The sequence below is a fragment of the Neolamprologus multifasciatus genome, chromosome 20 (assembly GCF_963576455.1).
Source record: "Neolamprologus multifasciatus chromosome 20, fNeoMul1.2, whole genome shotgun sequence".
Lineage (NCBI taxonomy): Eukaryota > Metazoa > Chordata > Actinopteri > Cichliformes > Cichlidae > Neolamprologus > Neolamprologus multifasciatus.
The window spans coordinates 33,861,110-33,884,522 of record NC_140458.1 but is presented as its reverse complement, the minus strand read 5'-3'; the positions used below and the strand labels follow the sequence as shown (position 1 = coordinate 33,884,522).

General features: G+C 39.8%; 2 protein-coding genes across 7 annotated transcripts in view; one reads left to right on the top strand and one right to left on the bottom strand.

The window, feature by feature from the left end:
* Window positions 1-2,541: 2,541 nt before the first annotated feature.
* Window positions 2,542-9,004, bottom strand: ankrd33aa (ankyrin repeat domain 33Aa). Of its 2 annotated transcripts, none has more exons than XM_085145384.1 (5): window positions 8,263-9,004; window positions 6,458-6,775; window positions 6,205-6,334; window positions 5,979-6,119; window positions 2,542-5,025 (listed from the first exon to the last, which is right to left on the bottom strand). In XM_085145384.1, exons 2-5 carry the CDS (start codon window positions 6,713-6,715, stop codon window positions 4,214-4,216), a joined length of 1,341 nt encoding a protein of 446 aa, XP_085001510.1. In that variant the 5' UTR covers window positions 6,716-6,775; window positions 8,263-9,004; the 3' UTR covers window positions 2,542-4,213. The 2 variants fall into 2 exon arrangements, with proteins under 2 accessions (XP_085001510.1, XP_085001511.1); XM_085145385.1 differs by lacking the exon at window positions 8,263-9,004 and adding an exon at window positions 6,958-8,253.
* A 5,895-nt stretch (window positions 9,005-14,899) lies between these two features.
* arhgef25a (Rho guanine nucleotide exchange factor (GEF) 25a) overlaps window positions 14,900-23,413 on the top strand; it is a 46,575-nt gene continuing 38,061 nt past the window's right edge. For 3 of the 5 annotated variants that reach the window (XM_085145755.1, XM_085145754.1, XM_085145749.1), the window contains exons 1-2: window positions 14,900-15,547; window positions 16,478-16,616. In XM_085145755.1, coding sequence (XP_085001881.1) covers window positions 15,452-15,547; window positions 16,478-16,616 — 235 coding nt within the window. In that variant the 5' untranslated portion in view covers window positions 14,900-15,451. The remainder of the gene's footprint in view (window positions 15,548-16,477; window positions 16,617-23,413) is intronic. The other 2 variants (XM_085145750.1, XM_085145751.1) reach the window with 2 other exon arrangements.

Sequence of the window (23,413 nt, the reverse complement as noted above, 5' to 3'; positions counted from 1 at the left end):
ATTGATATTGTCCTTGCAACATTGGAATTTCATAAATGCACGAATGGGTTGGTGCGCAAAAGAATAACGTCACAATAATGTGATTGGTCACTTGCAATGTTGAACCTGGAACAACATTTTCATGATGATCTGAGAACAACACCAACACGAGGATATCAGATCATCCGCATGGAACAATCCGCTGGCTGAGGCCTCTCTGTGTCACCTCTGCATGTTCTCCTTGTGCCTGCATGAATTACCCCTGATTCCTACTACAGTCCAAAGACAGGTTCATTTTAAACTCATCAGTGATGAGTAAATGCTTTCTTGCATGGTTTCTCTGTGTTAGCTCTGTGTTACACTGTTGGCTCGTCCAGGGTGGCCCTGACCCCAACATGGATAAACAGTTTAAAAAAGCAAGGCTTTATGAAACTGGTTGTTTTGGCAAAAAAAAGAATGCAAAGTGAAAATATGAACATGCTTGATTTTATCATCATTTTTCACTTCTAATTACCACATTGTAATGTTTTTCAGAGAACAATGGCTAGCAAACCTATCTCGAGATTCAGAGATATGGTGAAAAACACGATTTGACAATGAACAACTAGAGCAGACTGTGGACGAACTCAGTGCTTTCAGGGTTGCTTGGACAATGGGGGACCTTGATCGCTTGAGTGTTCAGAGTTAACAGACACGTTGAACTCTGCATATGCATCTTTATGCGTCATGCAAGTCAAACTTTAAGTAGCAATGAGCAAAACAAATTGTTAATGGAAGGTGACCTTAAGACATATGTTTCCTTTAAGAAATATATCTTAAATATTTATATATAATAATGTATGTGGTGGGAAATGTGTGGGTTACATGTCCACTCAAGCTGGGTATAGCATATTTGTGGTCAGCAGTCATTGTGTGTCTTAAGTGGCAAATACATTGCTGCCAGAGAGGCTGCGCTGTGTGACATTACTTCCTTCAACAGCGCCTGAGAGAGATGTCTTCATGTCTATAATATGAATTCCCCTCCTGGTTCCCAGGCGTCATAATCTCTCCTTTTTGGCTTACGGCAGCAGACACAGCTGGAAGCTCTCACATCAGCTGTCATGTAGAAGAGAGCAAATTGTTCTTTTAAAATTCAGCAGTTATATTTTCTCTCCCACTAATCCCAGAGGTTTGAAGAGCTTGTTTCCTCTGGGATTTTCTTAAAGAGTCTCTGTTTTTTGAATAATCTAGAGTACAGGAAGTGTTAGTTGATTTAAAAAAAAAAAAGAAGCAAATTGTTGATAAAGAAATGACCTTTTTTTTGACTTGCTCATTTATATCTTTGAACAGCCAATAACAGCATGGTGCACACAACACATAAGCTAAAATGCTGCGTTAACTTTGGTCATAGTTGCCTTCACAGCGTGCTACTGCGTTCTGAGAGTTTTACTGCTGAACAATCCAAACACCCTGATCCAGTTTATGTGTATAAAGATGTGTGTTTACTGCTTGAGTCTGCAGAGACACGGCAAGAGTCTTGTTCTTTCAGTGAACTCTAGAGAGGTACTTATTTTAAGCCTGACCTCAAGTTCCCCTCTGAGGTGAGGAAGTTAGCCACAAACATGACAATGTTCCTATTTTGTTTTTCTGTTTAGCTGCTAGTTCATTGCTGCTCAATAATCTTCAAAATGAGTCATATAAAACACAATCAGTTTGTTAGGCATAAGATAAGATTGATTTTATGTCATCACCCATGAAAGCTAATTGTTGTGTAACGATATTGCACAGCGGATTAAAAGATTACAGGTCAGAGTTCAAAAGTCACGCGGTGCCACTGCAGCGAGTGCATCGTGGGCTTGCTTAAGAAAATCTATTTATCTTCATTGTGAAAGAGTGATCAAGGTTACGACACGAGGCTCGTCAGTCACATGCAGATCAGGCAGGAAAATGTTGCCCTGCCAGTGAGTCCCTTTTATATTTTTCATGAAACAAAACTGCAAGAAGGGGAACGTACCCGTATAAAAGAACTGTTACGAAGGTAACCTTGAATTCTTTTCCTGTTCAAGTACGATGCATCACCAAATCACCACTATTCCCAGAATTAAATCCCAGTTTGCTTATGGTTCTGGTTTGGAACAAGCTGGCTGCTGACCTGAGGTCAGCTCTAAGTCCGCCTACAGTCAAAAACAAACTTAAACCCTTTTTATTCTCACAGGATTGTATTTGATTTCTATTTTATTAAGGCATCAGGGTAGATCAGGGTAGTTTAAAAATGTTTTACGTTAAACATATTGAGTCTCTATGTTTTTAATAATCAACATTACAGCAACTGTGATATGATTTTAACACAGACCTTTTTCACAGTTTTTAAAAGCAAATTGATAATAAAAAGGACATTTTTGACTTGCTCATTAATACTGTTGAATAGCAGACACAATAAGCCTTTATGTGCTTATCCTTTACGTAAAACACATGTAGTTAAAGTGCAATCAAATCACTGTATAAATTAAATTGCCAAATGGTCACTATGTGATGACACCAAACACTAATATTTTGTCAGTAATAAAGACAAACACACAAACCTTTGCAAAGGTCAGTCAGTTTATTCCAAACTTACACACACACAGACACACACACACACACACACACACACACACACACACATAGACACACACACAGACATGCAGACACAGTTTCAGTTTTACAGACTTTACAAAGATGTTGAAGACCTCAGCTTTTTGCATCTCTTGTTTTTTAAATGACCCCAGAAATGTGTCTAAATTTTCACCACAATGTATCTAATTATATATAGTTTTGAGAGAACACAATTAAACATATTTAGCTGTATTTGGGATATTTATTGCAGTTAACTGCATGATTTAGTTAGTTTATCTATAAAGAGAATAATTTTAAAAAATCCCAAAATTAAGCTATAGTCCACAACAGGTTTCTGTTCTTGAATATGCAGTTTGTTATTCTGATGATAATATGCTTATTGTATATTTCCCTGAATAGCAACAGTACTCGTTTTCAAATAATAATCGATGAAACAAACAATACGAAGCAGCAGGCTGAAGATTTCTATTTGCATCCCACTGAGCATTGTTTCCCAGTATGAAAGAAGATGCTTCAGAGATGGCTCTGTTCCTTTTATAGTATCACACTCACATCATTTGCATGACACAGCAAAACACAAAAAAGAGCAAAAGAATCACAGAAAAGATGACAAGTTAAAGGAAAAGCTGAACCCTTAGTCCTTGCAGTTACATTTTGCAGGCATGGTTTGGGGTTACTCGTCTCTGTACGCATTTGATACTTTTGGAATCTGCAAGGTTGCAGCGACTGCTTATTTATTATCAGGGAGATGATTGCAGATGTTCACATATGCCTCCTGTAGACCTTTTTCAGAGACGTTAATAGTGTATTAAACCTCCACTCAGGGGGTGCTGGGTCCTTGTCATGGCTCACTGAGACGCTTAATGGGACTGAACCATAGATAACAACTTGTGCTTTCCATACGGCACAAACTAAAAAAACATCTGTTGGTTTGTTGTTATACTGCTACTGCACAAACTGTGCATTCTTCCTTCAAGCAGAAGAGAAAGTATAATAATAAGAGCAGCTACTTGTTCATGGTTTCTGCAGCTGCCATGCACAAGTCTGTAAGGGAGTATATTTCAGGTCTAAGAGGCAAGGTGGGATAGAAATCAATACAAAGTGTTCTGAGTCATCATAATTATTCCATGATGGAACATTTCTCACTGATTTCTTCCTTTAATTTGTAGCTTAAATTGTTTTTTTGGGGGTTTATTTGCCTTTCACGGTCTTTGATTAAATGTGACTTTGATACATTCCCTGAAGGCATCTGATCACATACAGTTTATGTACACTGTTGGCTACGGGCTATTTGGTTATATTGCGGTTAAATACCACAATGGCACGCTACTGAGAAGTTGTTCATGAAATGAAGATGGGTAAAATCCCTTTATAGAGAAAAATAACACCATCGCAGGTGTGTGCAGTCAGTGTAATTGCATCCTCCAAAAAACAATTCACCCTTTCAGACAGGAACCAGTAAACCAGTAAACCACAGTCTCTGGAAAACCAGATTCTATTTGGTTTGCATAATTTTTCAGCTTGTACAAAGATGCTGAAAAATACATGACAAGTAAAAAAAGCCAGCCAGTGCATGTTCAAGATCAAGGTTCACCCATGTGTTTCCCTTGTCATCTGCTAGAAACAAAAAATGTTCACTTCATGAACGTTTGGACCCCTTCGATTTTTTCTGCTCCTCTTTTTCCTTTCCTTGCTGTTTCTTCTCTTTCTTTTTTTCCTCCTTGGCTTCCTTGTACTTCCAGACAGGAGGTTCCAGGTAACCCTTTTGCCTTTTGTTCTTTTTCTCCTTCTTTGGAGTGCGCTCCCCAGATTTTGTAACTTCAATTTTGGGAATGCAGCCTGAGGGGAAGATGCTGTTTCTGTGTGCCATGCTGCGGGGCATGAAGCTTTTCACGCCACCTGTTGGCGAGCTTTGCCTGCGCTCTGAGTCTTGGCAGCAGGAGGTCAGTGACACAGAGGCAGAGGTGGCTGACACAGGTGAAGCTGAAGTGATGGAGCCATTACTGTGAGACACCGTGCTCTCCTCCAGTTCCTTGCTGCTGTGCTTGTCAAGCAGTTCCGGTACAGCAAATCGTCGCTTGCCAATCTCTGGGGGGCTGGTGGGACAGAGTGGACGGCAACCAGTAGCTATCAAGGGGCTGTGGATGCTTGTAGTCATCCGCACCATGTGGTCCATGACCCCATTGTCTTGGGGGTCATGTGGGAAGCTGAAACTAAGACTGTCTCTTAAGCGCTGCCTCAGCTTCTGACCTGCAGTTTTGGCTGCAGTGGCCTTTGCCACCAGTAGCTTTAGCTCAGGCCACTCAGGAATGTAGCTGTCACAGAACTGTTCTGCAATAGGACGAGTTTGCAGGCGACGCAGTCTGTTCAGAGTCTCAAACCTTCCTGTCTTAAGGGCCCAGTCCTTTAGACCTTTCCCCTGGACGAGATCGACCGCATTGACATCTGCACCTGCACACCGACAAGGAGAGAAAACAACTGGGTCAACTCAGCGTAACAGCACCACCATGTGGTGACTTTTGGAGCACAGGTTATTAGGTAGATGGCAAGAATCAGTGTGGTGAGATGGGACAAAAATAGCTGGGAATACATTTTTTTAAGTGCATTATTTTTTATTTTTAAGTTTTACACCTTTTCATATTATATTACAGTAATTAAGTAATAGAAAAACAATGAAATAACAAAAACCTGGTGTTTTTCTGCTATTTACACATTTATTTTTTACAATATAAACCCAAAGAGTCATGCTGAGAGATTTCTTTATCTACTACAGCAACATTTCTTTATGTTGCTAAACTTCTTCACACTGACAGAGGGTATACTATAAAAGTAAACCATAAATAAAACTGAAGTAACTGAAGTGATCTGGCCCACCTGAGATCAAACTGGCTGTATGTGGCCCACAGTGTAAGATGAGTTTGACATCCCAGATTTAACCAATTTCTGGCTGAAGACGCTCAGTCGTGTCTACTCAGGAGACTTTGGAAGTCTACTTGGCAAATAATCAAGGCTTTAACTGACCAAATATACACACAGATATTTTTGTTGCACACTATGAACACGGATGGATTATAGATTAATGTCTGACATCATTAAACTTTAAATAGAACGTGGACTGAATTATTACAGAGCTTTCTTCGATGTGTCCCTGCACAGTTCATACAGGACTAATCTCTGTAGTCCAGAAAAAAAACAGATTAGTTGACAGATCGGATGTCCGGCTTTGCCCTCTATATTACATATATAGGACATTAATAGATTTGTTATACCTATAAGAGTTTAATTGCAATCACATCAAACCAAATCCTCTACATCTGAGGTGTACATCCTGACTCTCCATGTGGGCTTGACGTTCGGTCACAGGTGAGGGACATTGTTAGAAAATTTGATGTAGAAAGACGTACCATGCATTAGCAATGCGGAGACACACTCTTCTCTGCCTTGTAGGCCTGCCTTGATGAGAGCTGTGAACCCACGGGGGTCCCTGATCTCAGTGTCCACACAAGGGTAGTAGTTAAGGATATAGTTCAGGATGGTGATGAAGCCTGGATTGAAAAGATTATGTTACGTTAATATTCTATGATCAGCTTAGGAATTGATGTTGAAGTCATCTGATGTCTTCAGATGTACCTGCTTGGGCTGCAATCATGACAGCAGTGTTGCCATCATTGTCTTGGTGGTTGATGTCTATTAATGGGCATGTGTGAAGCAAGGTGACGATGTCCACAAAACCCTTGGACACAGCCAGCATCAGCCCATTCTGAGGGGAAGAAGATATAAATAAACAGGCCTGTTATAGATGCTGAGGTTACCTTTCTTGATTAAAAAAAAGTCATTGTCATAGTACCTGTGTGGAAAAAATGAGAAGTGACATTTATCTCACCCTGCCATTGATGTCTAGCTCCATGACTTCATCTTTTGTGACTCCTCTCTCCATGATGCTGCGCAGGGATGCAGTGTTGTTCTTGGCACAGGCCTCGTACACTGTTTTTGCCGGCTCTGTTGATTTTCCGTCCCTTTCATAGGTGGGAAGCACCGAGTCGTCTGAAAGCACGCTGCCCGAGTCAGAGTCATCCAGGAGGATCTCTGAGTCCTCAGACGGGCCACTGCCCAGGTGCGGGTCGTCATTTGCAGTAGCCATTGGAACCCCCGCCGACTCCGGTCACACCTGGGTGTCAGGCCTGCAGCAGAGATCCCTTATCTTAAACAGAAAAATGTAAATGTTGTTATCATACACACGAAATGAACACAGTTCACACTATTATTTTCCGTAGCCACATATACAGGTTCAGATCGAGCAGACAGGTGGTTGTTGTTGTAGTTAAAGGGGGATAACGATACATAATCTACGAGCAGCTTACAGTTCATTTGCAGTAACGTTACCTTCGACAGATGAAAGCGCTTTTCCGGGTGTCCACGCATTATGCATGCACACAAAACTGCGTGCACATAGTTTGAAATGTGCCGATGTCTATAATTCTTCTTTCCTTTGCAAAAGCCAAATCATAACAAGTGCTGCTGTCTCATTCCAGTCTCGTTTTGGAAGGCGTAAGACCTCCTCCCCTCCTTAGACCAGTTCACGTGTGATTGTGAGACGAGCAACACAAACTGTTTTAAAGTTAGCATTTTAAATAGATCTGGTGACCTGAAAAGGCTTTGTTTAAAAGGCATGAGGCCTAAAGAGGATGAAGAGCTTTACCTCAGCCCTCCTGTCAAAGTAAGCCTCTGATTTACAACGTAGGTAACCTCCCTGTGTAACGTGCTTTGTTGCCAGTTGATTTTTCACTGGCACCACACAACAGAGAAAGACAGTAAATACTTATCACCTTGAAAGCAGTCTCATAATTTAAATATATTTAAGACGACTGAAACGTAAATAATGTGAAGGTACAAATCTACACATAAATAAATAACAGCAACTATAAAACAAGAAATCCTGCAGAGCCGAGGTCGCTCAGTCTGCACAGTGAAGTGAAAGAAGGCATAGGGACACTCAACTGGGATGAGAAAGGCCATATGGTACTGGAAGCAATGGGAGGCCAGTCTAGTGACAGCATGTGTCATGGTGTCTTAACACTGTTATACTGCTCTTCCATACGTCAGCACACTGGGATATCCTGTAAAGTTTGTATCTAGTGTGTAAATATACTTTCAAGCCACTGAAGACACTATTTCTCAAGACTCAGAAATCTGATAGTGTCAGCTGGTTCTAATTCTCTATATTTTAAAGACGGGAAATGACAGAAGAGCTGGCTGTGCTCCTGCACGCACCACAAAACTCAGCAAATTAGTTTTGCACCTACTGTCAGTCACAGTAATTAGAAGTTATTCAAATTAGTTATCTTTTTAATAAGCTCTTGTTAACGTCCATAAATCCCTTAATCCCACGAGCAAATGCTTGTATTTCAGCACTCTGTCATGCACAGTTCCCAAGTCTTTTCTCTCTCTTCCTCATTCTGCACGAACATAAAATGCCCGACTTTAGTGTTGACGTGTAGGCCACCGTGGCCTCCACTTCCTGTTGAGCAACACCTTGCAATCTGGCCAGACATCTTACTCTGAATCCTAAATGTCAGCTGTCTTTTTTTGCCTTTTAACGGTGGAATAAAGATGATTAAAAAGGGAAACGAAAGCAAAAACAACACACGTCAGAACAAATATTACTAAAAATAATAACACAGCTCTCACCTGAAAGCAGTTCAGCCATGAGTTAGTCCTCTTCTTTTTTTCTCTCCTCTGGTTTCTTACTTCCTCTTGACAGTTAAACCATCCTGGACTTCCACGCTTCTCGCTGGCGCTTAGTAGAACCTGGTTAAGGCTAAGTTTCCCAAAACTGACTGCAGCTCCAGATTTCCCCTCCCTCCATTCCTACTAGTGCCCAGTAAGGTTGCCTCATCAGCCAGGTCCCAACATAGACTCTGCTGTCCTAAGTCAGCCAACGTGCTCTCTTCCTCTCATCCTGATTACAGAAGATTTAAGGATTAAGAGAAGGAAACAGACAGCGGCCAAACTTGCTCCCCTTACAGTCTTTTGAGTTGGTCTGCTTTCTCTTTCTTCTCTCTTTTACTTCTCTCTGATCTCTCAGAATCTGCCCATCTGCAGCTTTCTGCTGCCCGTCTGTTGTGTCAGGGCAAACCCCTCAAACTGTCCAAAAAAAAGTCCTGTGACTGAATCATAGAAGCTGTTGCTCCCAAATCTGCTCTCTGCTGCTGAGGACCCCCTGCCTGAATAATTCCAGCGAGTCTGCCTAATGCAAGGCAGAGTCGTGGGTCTGTTTTGGATGGAAATCCATCTGCTGGGACAGCAAACTAACATTTATGGGGCACAAACAATGCACACAAGATGAAGTTATTGTGCATTGGCACAGATGCTGTGGGAGTGAGTGTAAGCACCTGGTTTGAAAATGCTCCGTCCTTAATTATGAGGCAAGTTATATTTCATTATCCACAAACTTCATCTGTAGGTATTTAATTATCATTCACACCAGTGTGTGAATGTGAGAGTGAATGAATAGTGGCATTGTAAAGTGCTTTGGGTGCCTTGAAAAGCGCTATATAAATCTAATCCATTATTATTATTATTATTATCATATTAACACGATTATTTAAGCAAGTCTGATATTGAATCCAACATTATAACGGAAATAAATTAGGTGAACTTTTTAGCATCGTTGGTTTAGTAATGTCCCGTTTGAACCGTGACCACAGCCTTTCTGCTCACAGTGTCGACTCTCATATGTGGACGGGGATATCCTGTTAGCAGGTGTATTCGCAGCATCAGTGTTACAGTTACGTGGCTCCAAATGTGCATGTAAACAGATTAACCCTTATATTAAATTAGAGCAGGGCCAAGCCTTCACTTCAAGCATATGATTGTTGGCCTGTGTTATGTAACCGCACCTCTTGTTTAGAGGGGTTGCTGACTGCCCTCTTCTGATGAAACTTGGAAATGGACAGCCTGGGCATGAGTACAGTTTATGTGGTGGCATTCAGCGAGATAAAAAATAACATGATTCCTCACTGCAGGCCTTAGCTACTGCACTTCCAAATAAAATCTACAAACTTTTAACAAGGCATGCAGACAATTTAGGCTTAGTTTAAACAGATTATAATCACTAAATGCTCCTGCATTATTAAAGATCAACATTATTTCAAGTAGCAGATATCATTGCAGAGCCCAGTCATAACTGAGTAAAGCTGTTATAATAAAGGAAATTCATTCAAAAGCTGCTTGATCCTGAGAATTATAGATGGTTATCTGCTTTCAAGAGTTAACAAACAGAGGCATGAAGCTGACACACCTCCAACATCATAATCCCGAGAAATCCCCACAGACAAGCCCTTATCTGAAGACACCTCTTTGGCTTTAAAGCATCAGATGGGACCTGTAGTGTCACAGTAACCTTAACCGTCACTGAAAAGGTTCTATGTTTAGACACAAGACCCCGAGGTAGGTCTGATATGAAACACAGGAAGAGTAGAAAAGGGCATGCCTGTGGGGGGAAGATTATAGCTTCTGGGAGCAAAGCAGAAATAAAATTGACAGGAAATAATACAGAGGAAAAGGAAGTCTGTTTGGCATGACAGGGTGGGGTAGTGATTGAGTGTGTACTTTGGATGTTTTCCATTATCCTTTAAGATCTACAAAAAAAGGCCAATCTAGTTTACCAGATGAGGGCAGCATAGCACATGTAGCAACCTTTTCTAAGTCATTTTCTCAAAGAAAATCAGTTGTGAATGTGATTTATGAGTTGCCAATTGTGAATGAGATTTAGAAGTTTAAGTACATTTTGTTCTGATTCCCACCTCTTGATAGTACTCAGACTTTCCTTTTAGGGTCAGGGTTATTTTCTTTCTATTCTGCAAATTCCTGACAGAGTCATTTACTCATCACTGTGAAAGGCAGCCCAACTTCTCCCCAGACACCACGTTACCCAGCACAAATCAGCGGTGGAGCAAAAGAAAGAGGCTTGGGACAAAGTGGACTAAGTTTAGCCAGCTTAGTGACTGATTCTAACAACAGCAATGTGCTTAGCTAATATTAGACTGTTGGCAGTCTGTGCAGGACCGTGCATCTGCTATATTAATTCCATTTATGTGCTAAAGACAGAAGCACCTCTAATGCTATTTGCCTTAAAGCACGTAAAATCCTCCAGCATCCAGGAAATAGTTAAACATATTTTAAACATATATTTAGATCATGTTATTACAAATGGGAAGATAAGGTGTGGTGGAGTTGCTTTAATTTGAGAGTAAGTAAATCAATTTTGCATTGAAAGAGAAGAGAGGATTTGTTCAGGGATGCGGGATTCAGACAAGAAATGAAGCTTCATATGGACAGCATCATGGTTGGGAAAAATTAAAGAAATAGAGAAAAATAAAAATTTCTCTATTTAATATATTTTCAAAATAAAATTATGAAAATATTTTATTTTGAAAATATTCCCCCTCCCCTGTCGTATGTATATATATATATATATATATATATATATATATACTTATTTAATGAAATATATATATATATATTTAATGAAATATATATATATATATATATATATATATATATATATATATATATATATATATATATATATATATATTTAATGAAATATATATATATATATATATATATATATATATATATATATATATATATATATATATATTTAATGAAATATATATATATATATATATATATATATATATATATATATATATATATATATATATATATATATATATATAGAAAAAGATCTTTTAATGAAATAAAAAGAACAAATATATGTTTGATGACACATCTGGGTGTGTAGTGTAATATGCTTGTTATTTAGATGCCTTTAGGTGTGATGGTATAATTTCTTACTTACGTGATAGAAAAGTATCACATCCATGTGATAGGGCGATACGTGGGGTACACTCTGGACAGTTGAGAAGTCAGTTGCGAGACTAACTCTGAGAGACAGACCGCCATTTACACTCATATTCACTATAGAATACCAGTTTATGAAAATGCTAAAAAATGGTTATATGTATCAGTTTTCAATATTAGAGTCTGTTATTAAATAAAAAGTCATTGCCAGGCAACTGTGGCTTAGCCCTAAGCAGTTGCTGCTGTGTTCATAGTCGGTGAGGGAAGGGAAAACTTTGAGAGATGTTTTTTTTATGTGTTCTTTACACAGCCTGTCAGTTTCCTTGAGTTTCTCACACACATTCCTAAGATTTACTCACCTAAGCCCCAGTGGTGATGATGTACTCGTGCAATAAAAAATACCAGCATGGCACATAAACCACACCAGAATGTCAATGACATAATAGCTCATCCATCTCACGATCCATCACGATTCATGGCTAATTCCCTGTGAAACAACAAATATGACCTTGACCTTGAGCACAGTTTGAGTGAACAGCCATTAGGTGATCCTTTTGCGTTGTGTAAGTTTGACCACCTTTAGGAGGAGTAGTGATTCTTGTGAATTATGGGCAAGTTTACAGATGAACAGATGCTGGATGCCTGGCTATGGCCTAAGTTTTTCAGTTCTCTGGCCAGATGAACTAAAAATTAGGGGAAAAAATGCAAGAATGCCATAAATTTAATAAAAACGAATAAAAGTTTAAGGTCTCTAGTGTGAAAAATCCTGGTTATGTGCCATTTTATATTTCACTGGCATTAACGCAACCATTCCTCTGTAAGTCACTTTAATATATATATACTCATCAAACCTGTTTTCACACACACACACACACACACACACACACACACACACACACACACACACACACACACACACACACACAAATACTAAGTCCACTTAACAATGCTAAATATTTAGGTGCCAAATGCATCCTTGATGTCACAAATTTATGAAATAACAAGTTAAGCAAACGTATGACCCTTAAGAATAAATGAACATTAAAACAAAACCTAAAAATAATATTATGACACATTGCTGCCTAGGCACGTTTTAACATCTCACAGCTGTCCACAGAAAACTTTAGACAGACGGTTTGTGTTTAGATGTTGTTCTATTATATTGTTTACATCTACAAATATAATAGAAAAAAACTTTTCTGGTAACTTTCAGTTTAAAAACAGACACAATGTTTTTTTTTCTATTTTAATAAAGTTCACAACCAGGTTAGGTATGAGCCATGTATCAGCAAACAGTTGTCCAACCTGTTGTTGGTGTAACATTACCAATGTTTCAACTCTAACCAAAGAGCAGGGTAAGCTATGGCTGTGAGACTCAGCCAACATGTAACACACCAGGGATCTGAGACGAAAGGAGGTAAACAAGCATTGGTGTTTGCTAGCTCATTCTGCTGGGACATATTCTTAGTGTATTTTTATTGTGTAATTTTGCGTATTACAGAATGCAATAAGAACATACTGCAGGGATTAATTGGTTTCTCTAACTTTAATCTGAATTATACATTCAAAATAGAGGAATTCATTAAACATTAAAAAAGCTACACTAAAATGAGGGGCAGACAATAGAGATGTCTTCCCCTCATGAAACATTTATGCTGCGAAGACCTTTAAAGCTGTCTGTCATGGTGGAACCATGGTCACCTTTGGCCTTGACTAGATATGACAAAAACAGGAACACAAGCAGCACTCTGGCTTAGGAAAGGTTAAAAACTCTGAGACATGGATGTTACTTGATATAAAAGCTGAGACAGGTGTATAAAAAAGAGTCTGTGCCTGGGTGGGTTTCCAGGTGATTAAAAGGTACCTATCTGTTCCATCAGATTAAACTGACACCTAAACCAAGAATTATTCTTTAGACGAGTAGCTGCTATTTTCAGGTTTGGTTATACAACCTTTGAGAAAAAAGTGGAAAAAAGACAAGAACATTAAGAATATAATGCTTTTTATCCAGGCAAGCTGTCTTTAGGACTTTTTTATTTTTTAGATAATTTTCAGTCTGTCTGCATTTAGTTGCATAAAATCAAGATCCAGTTTCAAATAGTTGTTTCATTGACCAAGCTGTTCTTTAAACAGAGGTGTACAAGTCAGCATTACATTACTGTTTGCTCCTTGACCTGCTAAATGAGTCAATCAAACAAAGTCATCTTCCTGCAGTCCCAGCTGTAAAAGGCTGGTGTCAATGCCCGTCCACATAGCTGAACAGATACCCTTCTATGCTATCAGTGCTATCTTAGGGAGAATCCACACAGACACATTAGGCATTGTTCTTTCCTCTCATTCCCTTTGAATGAGGTTACATCATCTGTTGATGAACTAAATTATGGATGCATTGCTTTGCTTGTTCTGTTTGCACTAAAATGTTGAGACACCACCCAATCAAAATGTGCCAAAACATCTATATGAAAAAGGTTTAGCTTAGCTCATGCTAACTAATCAAAACTGTGTTAGCTTGCCTTGTGATTAGTTATTGTTGCTATAACAAACTGGACAAGATACTCCCCAAACTGTTCAGCACTGAAGCAAAACATGTGTATCCTCCCAGCTGCCAGTTGCTGCACATCTGTGAGCCGCTTTGCAACCCACTTCCACCCTAGCTCCTCTTTGTCGTACTCTGTTTGATTTATTCAGTCTGATAGAAATATCAATATCAGTCACGCCCATTGTTAGTAACACTTGCTCTTTCCTGTATCAGTCCTTTCTCCCTGTCAAACCACCATAAATAAAGTATTTCATTTGGAAATATTATTCCTGTTTTGACTGAAATGATTGTTTATGAACTCTAAATAACACTAGCTTGCATGCTAGCACACTAAACTTGATATTCGTTGTTGCAGTAATGTAAGTCAGGTTCCAAAAATTAAATATAGATCGCTAGAAGCACAGGGAGTACAATACGTGTGTTTTTCTTGGAGGAACACGACGACTGCTGCAGTGAAAATCTAAGACTGATAGACACTAAAGATAGAATCGCATGACATTTGAACCTGAAAGTTTGATTAAGTAGTGTTCTCCAATAAAAGTTAAGAATTTGAAAGACAGACACACTTCTTTATGACAATGTCAACATGTAAATAATGTTGCAAGTTTTCTGATTTGAATAGCTTAAATAATGAGCATCTAAGCAGTTGGATAAATAAAGTAAGATAAATGTGGAAATGGCGACAGTGTCTCAAATAGTTGAGCTTCGTGGACTGTGTTTTCATACCTTATTTGGGGCTGCCCCACCGCTCAAGGGTTCGCACAGTCTATGTGTCACTGCCTTGGGCAAAAATCAGGAGAGTGTGGAGTTTTACAGGAGTTCAAAGAAAGATCAGATTGAAATGCTTTGAGCTTGAGAAAAACGACAGGTGCTAATCAAGGAAACAAGGAAAGACAGAAGAGAAACAATGATGGAAGGGGTGAGGTTTGGGGGAGGGGGAGGTGATATTGTATAGCCAATGAAGAACAAGAAAGGAGGATTTCAGGGAGGGTGGTGTGCTCAGCCACTGCGCTCCATTTCAGCATTCAGAAAACATAGAAGAAGGCCAACGTCATGATTTAGAAGAACCACAAAGAAGAAGACTTTGGACAAAAACCTCAGAAGGCTGAAGAAGAAGAAAAATCTGTTTTTCAGGTTCCTGACAAAACAGTGCAGACTACCAGAGAAGTAAGCTGCACAGACACTTGCAGCCAGCTCACCTGTGCGTCCTGGACGTGCTGAGGCTCCTGACCGAGTGCACGCTCCCACACAGACACGAGCCCTCCTCCTGCTCCTCCTTGATCTATTCTTGCGCATGAGGTTTCCTGTGTGTCATGGTAGAAAGAGGTGGGCTCAGCTCCAAACTGCAGCACAGTGCACAGTGAAGGGGCAGAAAACAAGAGCACAGGACAGACACGGGACACGAGGAGGCAAAGATTGCATCAGAATCAGAGACCAAGCTTGTAGAGTTTTTGTGTGGTGTTCAGGAGAATGAAAGCTCTGCAGAAAAATCAGGGACGCACTGACCAGATGTTAGGAGCCATGGCTGATGTGCTGACTTCCGTGGCCATGCCCAATCAACAGTGGGTGAGTTGTGACTGCTGCCCAGCTGGCTCACTTGAAATCTGTTTGGATATATACTGTCTGTTTATATGAAAGAATAATGCCTTAAATTCAAACTGAACGCAACAGGCACACATGGAGGTGTTTTTCAGGGTTCGTAGAGCGCAACATATCCACAAATCCACATTGTACATGCCAAGTTTTTGTGGTTGTGTTTTTTGTTGCTTTCGTTGCTTCGTTGTTCATCGCTATAACCTTTTCATCAACCTAAAATGATCAAGATATCGTGGATAAGGAGAGGAGAGTGAGGGGTATGGAAAGGTTGCAAGTCTCCGTTCAGTGCTTTGGAGGAATCTTGGATGTTTCAGTGGAACAGGAAGCTCAGTAGTGTTGATTAAAACATCGAACCATAAACAAAGTCATGCAGGTCTAATGCCTCATTGCAGCCTTCAAATGTATTCTCCTTCCCCCTTTCTCTTTTTTCTCTGCCTGTCCTCTCTTCTGTAGGACAAATTCTGATTTGACAGAAAGAAAAAAGAAAACAGAAGTTGGAGGGTACCACAGTGACCCGTGAATTCCTTTTTGAAGTTCTGTTTCTCTTAAAAAAATGTTTATCTTGACAGATTATTTCCTTTCCGGCAAGATATAGGACATAGCCATAACAGCGAATCTAATCTCCCTCCATCCCTGGACTTAAAGACAGTTTCAAACCTATTTCTGAGAAACGGTTCTCATCCGAGCTCTGTGGCAAAACCAGGGCCTCATTTCCATCACATTCTTGTTCAGTGTGTAATGGAGAAAAGGATGAAAAAGATGCAGGAAACTGGAAAAAAAATCAGCCACTGGGATAATGTTCTGTGGTTATGTGACCATAAGTACTCTATACAATCTCGCAGTCACTTCCTCCTTGAGTGCAGGGCTCCACTGCTGACAAATGCATCTCTCTGTGTATAGCTCTCAGAAGGAGGTGAGGTAGACCTCCCATCATGCGAGGAGGAAAAGGGGCCTGTCCAGGGCCAGTGGGAGCCCGAGGGGCTGGACTGGGAGCAGCAGGCCTCTACTACAGAAAACTCAGACCAGAGAGAAAGAACAGGTAAGACCTGAAAGTGCTGCACCGAGTCACCGTAGACCTGCAGGTCTCACCAAACCAGTCAGAGCTTAGAGGCTCACCGAAACGCAAACTTCCAGCTATGAAACGTCTCATATTTCTGCGAAGTAACGTTTAAGAAACCTTCCTCGTGCACTCCTCAGTCTTTTTTTTTTCTTTTTATGATAAGGTTCATGTGAGCCGCTAGCTACTGCATGTGTTTTCGCTCTCAGTTCACCCTGTTCTTGAATGTTAGCCACGTGCGAATCAAAACAGGCCTGGGTCCCATCTGCCATATCTGATGGTGGTGATTAGGCAGTAATAAGTTCAGGAAAGGTATCAAATTGGAGTCACCTGAATGTTGGTGGTTTGCTCTTATTAAACTCCACCCTCTATATCCTCCATTAGCGCTGATAACCTTAAATTGCTTTGCTGTAATGTACCATATATGAGTTCGTGAGACAGAAAGAGACTTCTTGTGTGCATGCATATACACAAGCAATACTTTCCAGATGGGGCAAGAAAACATGCTCCACTGCCCGCCCTCCCCTTCTGCCCCATCACTGTTGGTTGAACTTATTTTGATTTTTCTGTGAAAGGCTTGCGTGCGTTGCTATTTTACTTGAGTGGAATGGAACAAAAGGAGCTTTGTTGCTGCATCTGGGTTTGGGTTAGAGGGAGTGTGTGTGTATATATTGGAGGTTTGGTGGTGTGTACCATGTGGCCAGACCACTAACTGTTGTGCAGAGCAGTATATGGCTTACAGAAGGGGTGCGAGTGAGGCCAGAGGAAGCTGTCAGCGATGCTTATCTGTAACGGTCTTACTCGGACAGGGAATGCTATTGAAGTCGATGCAGCCAGAAATTATTTTTGGTCGGGGCTCAGAAAAAAAAAAAAAAGTAAAGAAATGCAATTATTCAGGGCCATGTAGAATGATGATGACCGAAAAGGAGATTGTTTATTTCAGCTCCAGACAAGCTCGATTGTTTTTGCGCAGCCCATTTTCCTCTAGATGGAAAATTGGATGGAAAATCAATGAAACACAACTGAACCAAAACGCCAGACAGACTTTGTCTTAGCCCAGAGAAGGTTTGGCAATACACGTCGTCACTTATTTGAAACATTACGTTTACGTGAATATAATTATACTCGGCTGTAACATGTAAATGAACAAATGATTTTTGATATCGCACTGAATGCTGCTTTATTTTATTTCATTAAGTTGGGGCAGCTTTAGGACCTTGTTATTTTGAGGTCTTACCGCAGTATCTTTCCACTTACCTAATATTTATTTTTGTGTCAGTTATTTTTTGCTTAGAGCTGGCAGTACAGAGCCCATGAAACCACAAAGCCTTTTTATGGCCTTGACACAAAGCCACATTCATTACTAATAATTTCCTTAAAATGCAATTTAGCAAACTTGGTAACCTAGAAGATAAATATTAATTTTACTTAAGATTTTTTGTATTATCGTTAAAAACATCAGAAATGTTCAATCTTTATTTATCAGTTGAGAAAAACGAATCAGGTAATTCATCAACGTTATCACTTTGAAAGGGTGCTACATAATTTTTATCCTCCTGATTTTCCATAATTTCTGACCTTCTAAATGTAGGACAGAGGAAAGACGATAGGCCCTTGCTTTCTTCAAAGACATGGTTCGTTGGCCCATGAGGGCCATCTGTTATGTGTTAGAAACGAGATGCCTGCTAGTGGCTTCCCAGGAATCACAGGCCAGTGCCAGCATCCACAAATTCAGATTCCCCCTTTTTTTTATACAATTCTTAAACATTCCTGTTTTTCTCATTTCCGTGACTTTAGTGACTTTCTTTTTCCCCTCATTTCGCCTCGTCGTGTTTGTTTTTTCACCAATTTAAAGCTATATTTGAGTTTGAATTACATTTTTTAAATTTTGTTTTGAAACAAGGCCGTGTCCACAGCATTGTTATTTTAACCCTGACCTCTCCTTCAGAGCTAGATGTTAGGATTTTGACCTGTACATCTGTCCGTCTGATGAAAAGGGGGCTTCTATAAAGTCAGCTTTACTGTGATATCAAAGCATTCTGTTAAAAATACTTTTTTCCCTTTATTTAGCACCATAACTCTGAAACAGAAGGGACGATTGCTTTTTATTTCACACTCAAAGATCAAACCATGTAAAGCAGTCGTGATGTTAATGATTCAAAGTGCAACTTGGCTGATTAACTATAATCAGATTTTCCTTTCACAGATGTATAATTCACATCTTTACTTTTGCCAAATAATACAAAGATTTCCTTTATTTAAAACACTGATTTCTGATGGAGAGCTGTGAGTGTGTCCATGCACTCTGGCTTTTATAGTTTTGTCCTTTTTTGAGGTAAGATCAAATCTTCACTGCACCAGTAAAACAAAGTGCTACATTTGACCTATAAATGTCTACGAGAAAAGCTCACGTGTACACAACACACTTTGTGTGTCATCATATGTGTCATCAGCAGTGTTGGTCAAGTTACTTGAAAAAAGTAATCAGTAATTAATTACTGATTACTTCCCCAAAAAAGTAATCCCGTTACTTTACTGATTACTTATTTTCAAAAGTAATTAATTACTTAGTTACTTAGTTACTTTTTAAAAACATGATTTACAACCTGAATAGGTGATAAAGCGATAGATCTTTCAGCCCAATTCTACTTTTTCTACATAATCCATCATACAAAATGTAATCAAATGGAAAAGTCTCTTTTTAAAACTTGTTTTGTTAGTTTTAATCTATATATAATCTATATAATCTTAAAAAATATATATCTGTGTTTACACTCACTCTTTCAGATGCAAGTAAAACACAGCAGAAAATAAATAAAGTCAAAGACTAGCGGTCCTGTTGCTCTATTTTCACCTGTAAAGCAGGAGTGGGGTAGGCGGAGGATTACCCTGGTGCAGTTGTGCAGCGGTCAGTGGAAGAATCCGCGAGTTTCTCTGTGAGTTTCCCATTATGTCGGTGCTACTCGGTGCTTGCTTGGAAGTTTAGGGGTTTTTTTCGCTGTAAAAAGAAGTTTTCTTCCCACGCACAACGGACACTAATGTTTTTGACACTTTTTACGGAATCAAACTCAAAGTAAGGTCAGTACTTCCACGCTTTAAACGCTGCACGCTCATACTCTCTCCGCACTCGATATATTATCCATTGTTGATCTGCACACAGCTGTTGTCACCAACGTCGCACTCGCTTACGTCACTGTCATGAGACATTCTCGCAAGAAAATCACGGTTTTAGTAACGCAGTAACGCAGCGTTCCTACGGGAAAGTAACGGTAATCTAATTACCGTTTTTGCAATAGTAATCCCTTACTTTACTCGTTACTTGGAAAAAGTAATCTGATTACAGTAACGCGTTACTTCTCTGGTCATCAGTTTTGAGGAAGAGCAAGATTTTCTACTACTACATCTACTGAAAAAGTAAAACCATGAAACACATAAGAATCCCTAATGTGTAAAACCAGAAACCAAAACAAAAGAATGGAGAGAAATTCTTTTTTTAGTCATCTTAGTTTAGCACAGTGCACCTCGCTGCTTCTCAAATTAAACCATTCATATTTTTCCATAAGTTATTATGAGGAGAAATGTGCGGGAAATCCATGGTTTTGTCCATATCTGGTTTTGAGAGAGGCTGGGAGAGTGTGCCATTCAAGGAGTGCTGATCCCCAAGGACCTTGGAACTGAACTGTGTGCGAATGACCTTAAATGGGCAGAGATCAACCTGAAGCTGCATCATATTGTATAGAGCCCAGAGATCGGAGAGATTAGCATTACTTCACATAAGTCAATGACATAATTATTCCTGTTTATTTATAACAAGTCCAGAGTTTTGCCCAGAAGAGATGCATAAATACTGTAGTATAATTTCAATGTATCTCTCATTAATAGAATAAAAATAAGTTTAATTGACAAACTAAAGATATCACCAACAAAATTAGTTATACATCTTATGTATACAACCTTCATGTGCAATCTAGAATAGCTTTTGTTATACACTGTATCAGAAATACTATAAATTCTATGTAATGATTAAACGTTACCGTGATTTGTTTTTGCACCTGATCCTCTGGTATTTGTTTCAGTTCTTGTAGGGATGACGTTACCTGAACTGTCTTCCTGTGAAATAGTGGTGACTGACAGGTATATTATGGAGACGTCTATTTCTTGAATTCACAACATCCATCAGCTCACTAAGCTCGCTGTTGCTGAACTAAATATGTTTTGGCCACTTGGGGGCAGTGGAAAAAAATGTGAACACAGCAGTGACATACAGTAAGTTTTTTTTTCAACAGTATTTTGGTGATTTTTAAGTGACCCCGAACTGAATAAGTGCATAAGGTGGATATATTTAAAAATTTATATTTTAATATTAGGATATAGAAGTATTTCATTCAACTCATACTGTAGCAGGGGCACCTTTTGATGTTTTTTCCCAGCAGATAATCCCTTGGGTTTGCATTTGTTTAATTAACTTTTTATCCTTTGGGGGGCGTTTTAGATCATACTTAAGCCCCAAACTCAGTCACCAGCAGTCTCAGTGGTAGCAAGGTTTACACTTCAGCTCCAAGGAGATAAAGGCAGAGAGCGATGCTGTGGGTCAGGTGAAGCTGGAAAACTCCAGCTGAAAACTGGATAGATTTCTGGAAAAATAAGAGCTGGATGGGAAAGGGAGTATATGTTTGTGTAAAGGCAGATCTTTTTCTGTATGTGTGTGAATATCGTGAGACATGGACCTCCCGTCTGTGCAGCCTAGTGCAGAACTGCTGCCTGAGAGCAGCTCTGCTCAATGAGGTACGACAATGGGAGGTACTGAGTGGTACTAGTGGTGAAGTGCACACACACACACACACATGCATGTACAGACAGAGAGAGGCACACCCGTCTGCCTCCCTGGTGTATGCTAGCAGCGTGGAGTTTAGTCTAATTGGCCAAAAACAGCATCTCTCTGCAGGGCAGATGAGTTACTTCACAACTTCTGCTCCATGACATCAGCCAAAACAGCCCCAAACCTCCCCCTCATAGTGGCTTAGTCCTCGTAGTCCAAAATGCCAGTTTCCCTTAATTGGCACTCAGCTTAGGAATAGGGAGGAAAAAATAGAGAGGAAGTAAAGGAGAAAAGGGGAAGGAAAAAGTGGCATAAAAGTGAAATGCAGTGAGCACATTTTGGCAGGATTTTAGCAGAGTGATGGGGTGAAGAAAGACTAATGTCAGTGGGGGGTTGGGGGACACACTGTGAATAAGCAACTGCATATCTTGCTGTATCTATTAGCATGCATGTTTATATCACGCGAATTTTCTGTATTTTGCTGTTATTTCTGTATTTTATTGCCACACATGATGAATGTTTTTACCTCAGCAGGGCGTACAGTGTCTGCAACATATGCATCCCAAGAGTGGCACATGAAACGAGCAGGAAATGTTGTGTATGAGCTGATTTACAACACATTCATAAATCACACTTGATATTCCACTTTGAACACACACTCTGAAATGCGGCTCACTCTCTCTTTCAGTGGAAACATAATACTCTCATCCCTGCTTGGCTCTACATAAAAACGTCATACCCATCTATTCGCTAGCGTGCTTATCTGCAAACGAGTCCAGTCCAGCGTGAATGTAAATGTATAGATTTCATTCATTCTTACAGGTCTCTGAATCTGAACAAGCATACGTGTGCAGAGGAGTCTGCTGTGTGTGTTTGTGTGTCTGTGTGTGGGGAGTAGGAGAAAGAAGTGAGTGAGCAGAGAGGAGAGATAAAAGGAGAGAGATGAATGTGTGTTAATGCATGCCTCACCTCACATCCCCCCTCTACTCCCTTCAAGCCGAGGGAGGAACATTTTTTCCATATTTCTGCTAACGTTCAAAGCTTTGTGCATTGTCTGCTGGTCCAGTTTTAGTACTCATTTATTACACTCCATTATTGCACGAAGGACACTGCCAGTGTTAAATGTCAGGGCTGATGCACAGAAATAGATGTTAGTAAAAGACCAAAACGAAACACAGCACTCAGTATGTCAAGTACATGTCAGATCTGGTCATTGAGCGTCTAATAATAGTCCAAAGATTTGTTCTAATACTGTAAATGAAAACATTTTTTCCTATTTGTCGTGCTTTGAAAAGAACGCCTGCAATCAACCTTACGCAACAAGTACAAAAGCACCCCCCTCCCCCCCCGCTGTGGGACTTGTAGGATCATAATCTGGCAGCTTCTAGCTTAAGAGCATATTAAAAGATTCTCTCATATTCATTAATTTTGAATGTGTCTCCAGAGCGGTGCGTTTCTTCTTTGCTCTATAGCTGTTTTTTTGTTAATTGGTAGCGCACGCAGTATTTGTTCAGTTTGTAACACAGTTTGCTGTCGTCTTTCTTTTCTCTGTTTTATCTTGTTTCTCTTAAGCCGTCAGTTCTGCTGTCAAATCAACTGTTTCTCAACCCATTTCGAGTTGTGCTCCTTCGCTCGCACGGCGTTTGGCAGCCGTATCAGCATCAGACAAACGGAGACGTTCAGCAGTGCCTTTCAAGAATCCTCTGGTGAATTGCCCTTTCAATCACAGCTGCTTAAAACATCCATTATAAGCAAAGAAACCGAGAGAGGGATGGAGGCTGTGATGGGGAGAGAGACAGGAAAGCTGTGACCTGTCTGTATCTTTACAGATATGTGGTGAACCACTGTGCTGCCTGAGCCTGGGAATTGATAATGCATAAGTCTGTCTCCAGTCCAGAATTGTATTTTCTATCTGCTTTAGATCCCTCTTCATGCACAGAGTGCTGAAATGCTGCATAGT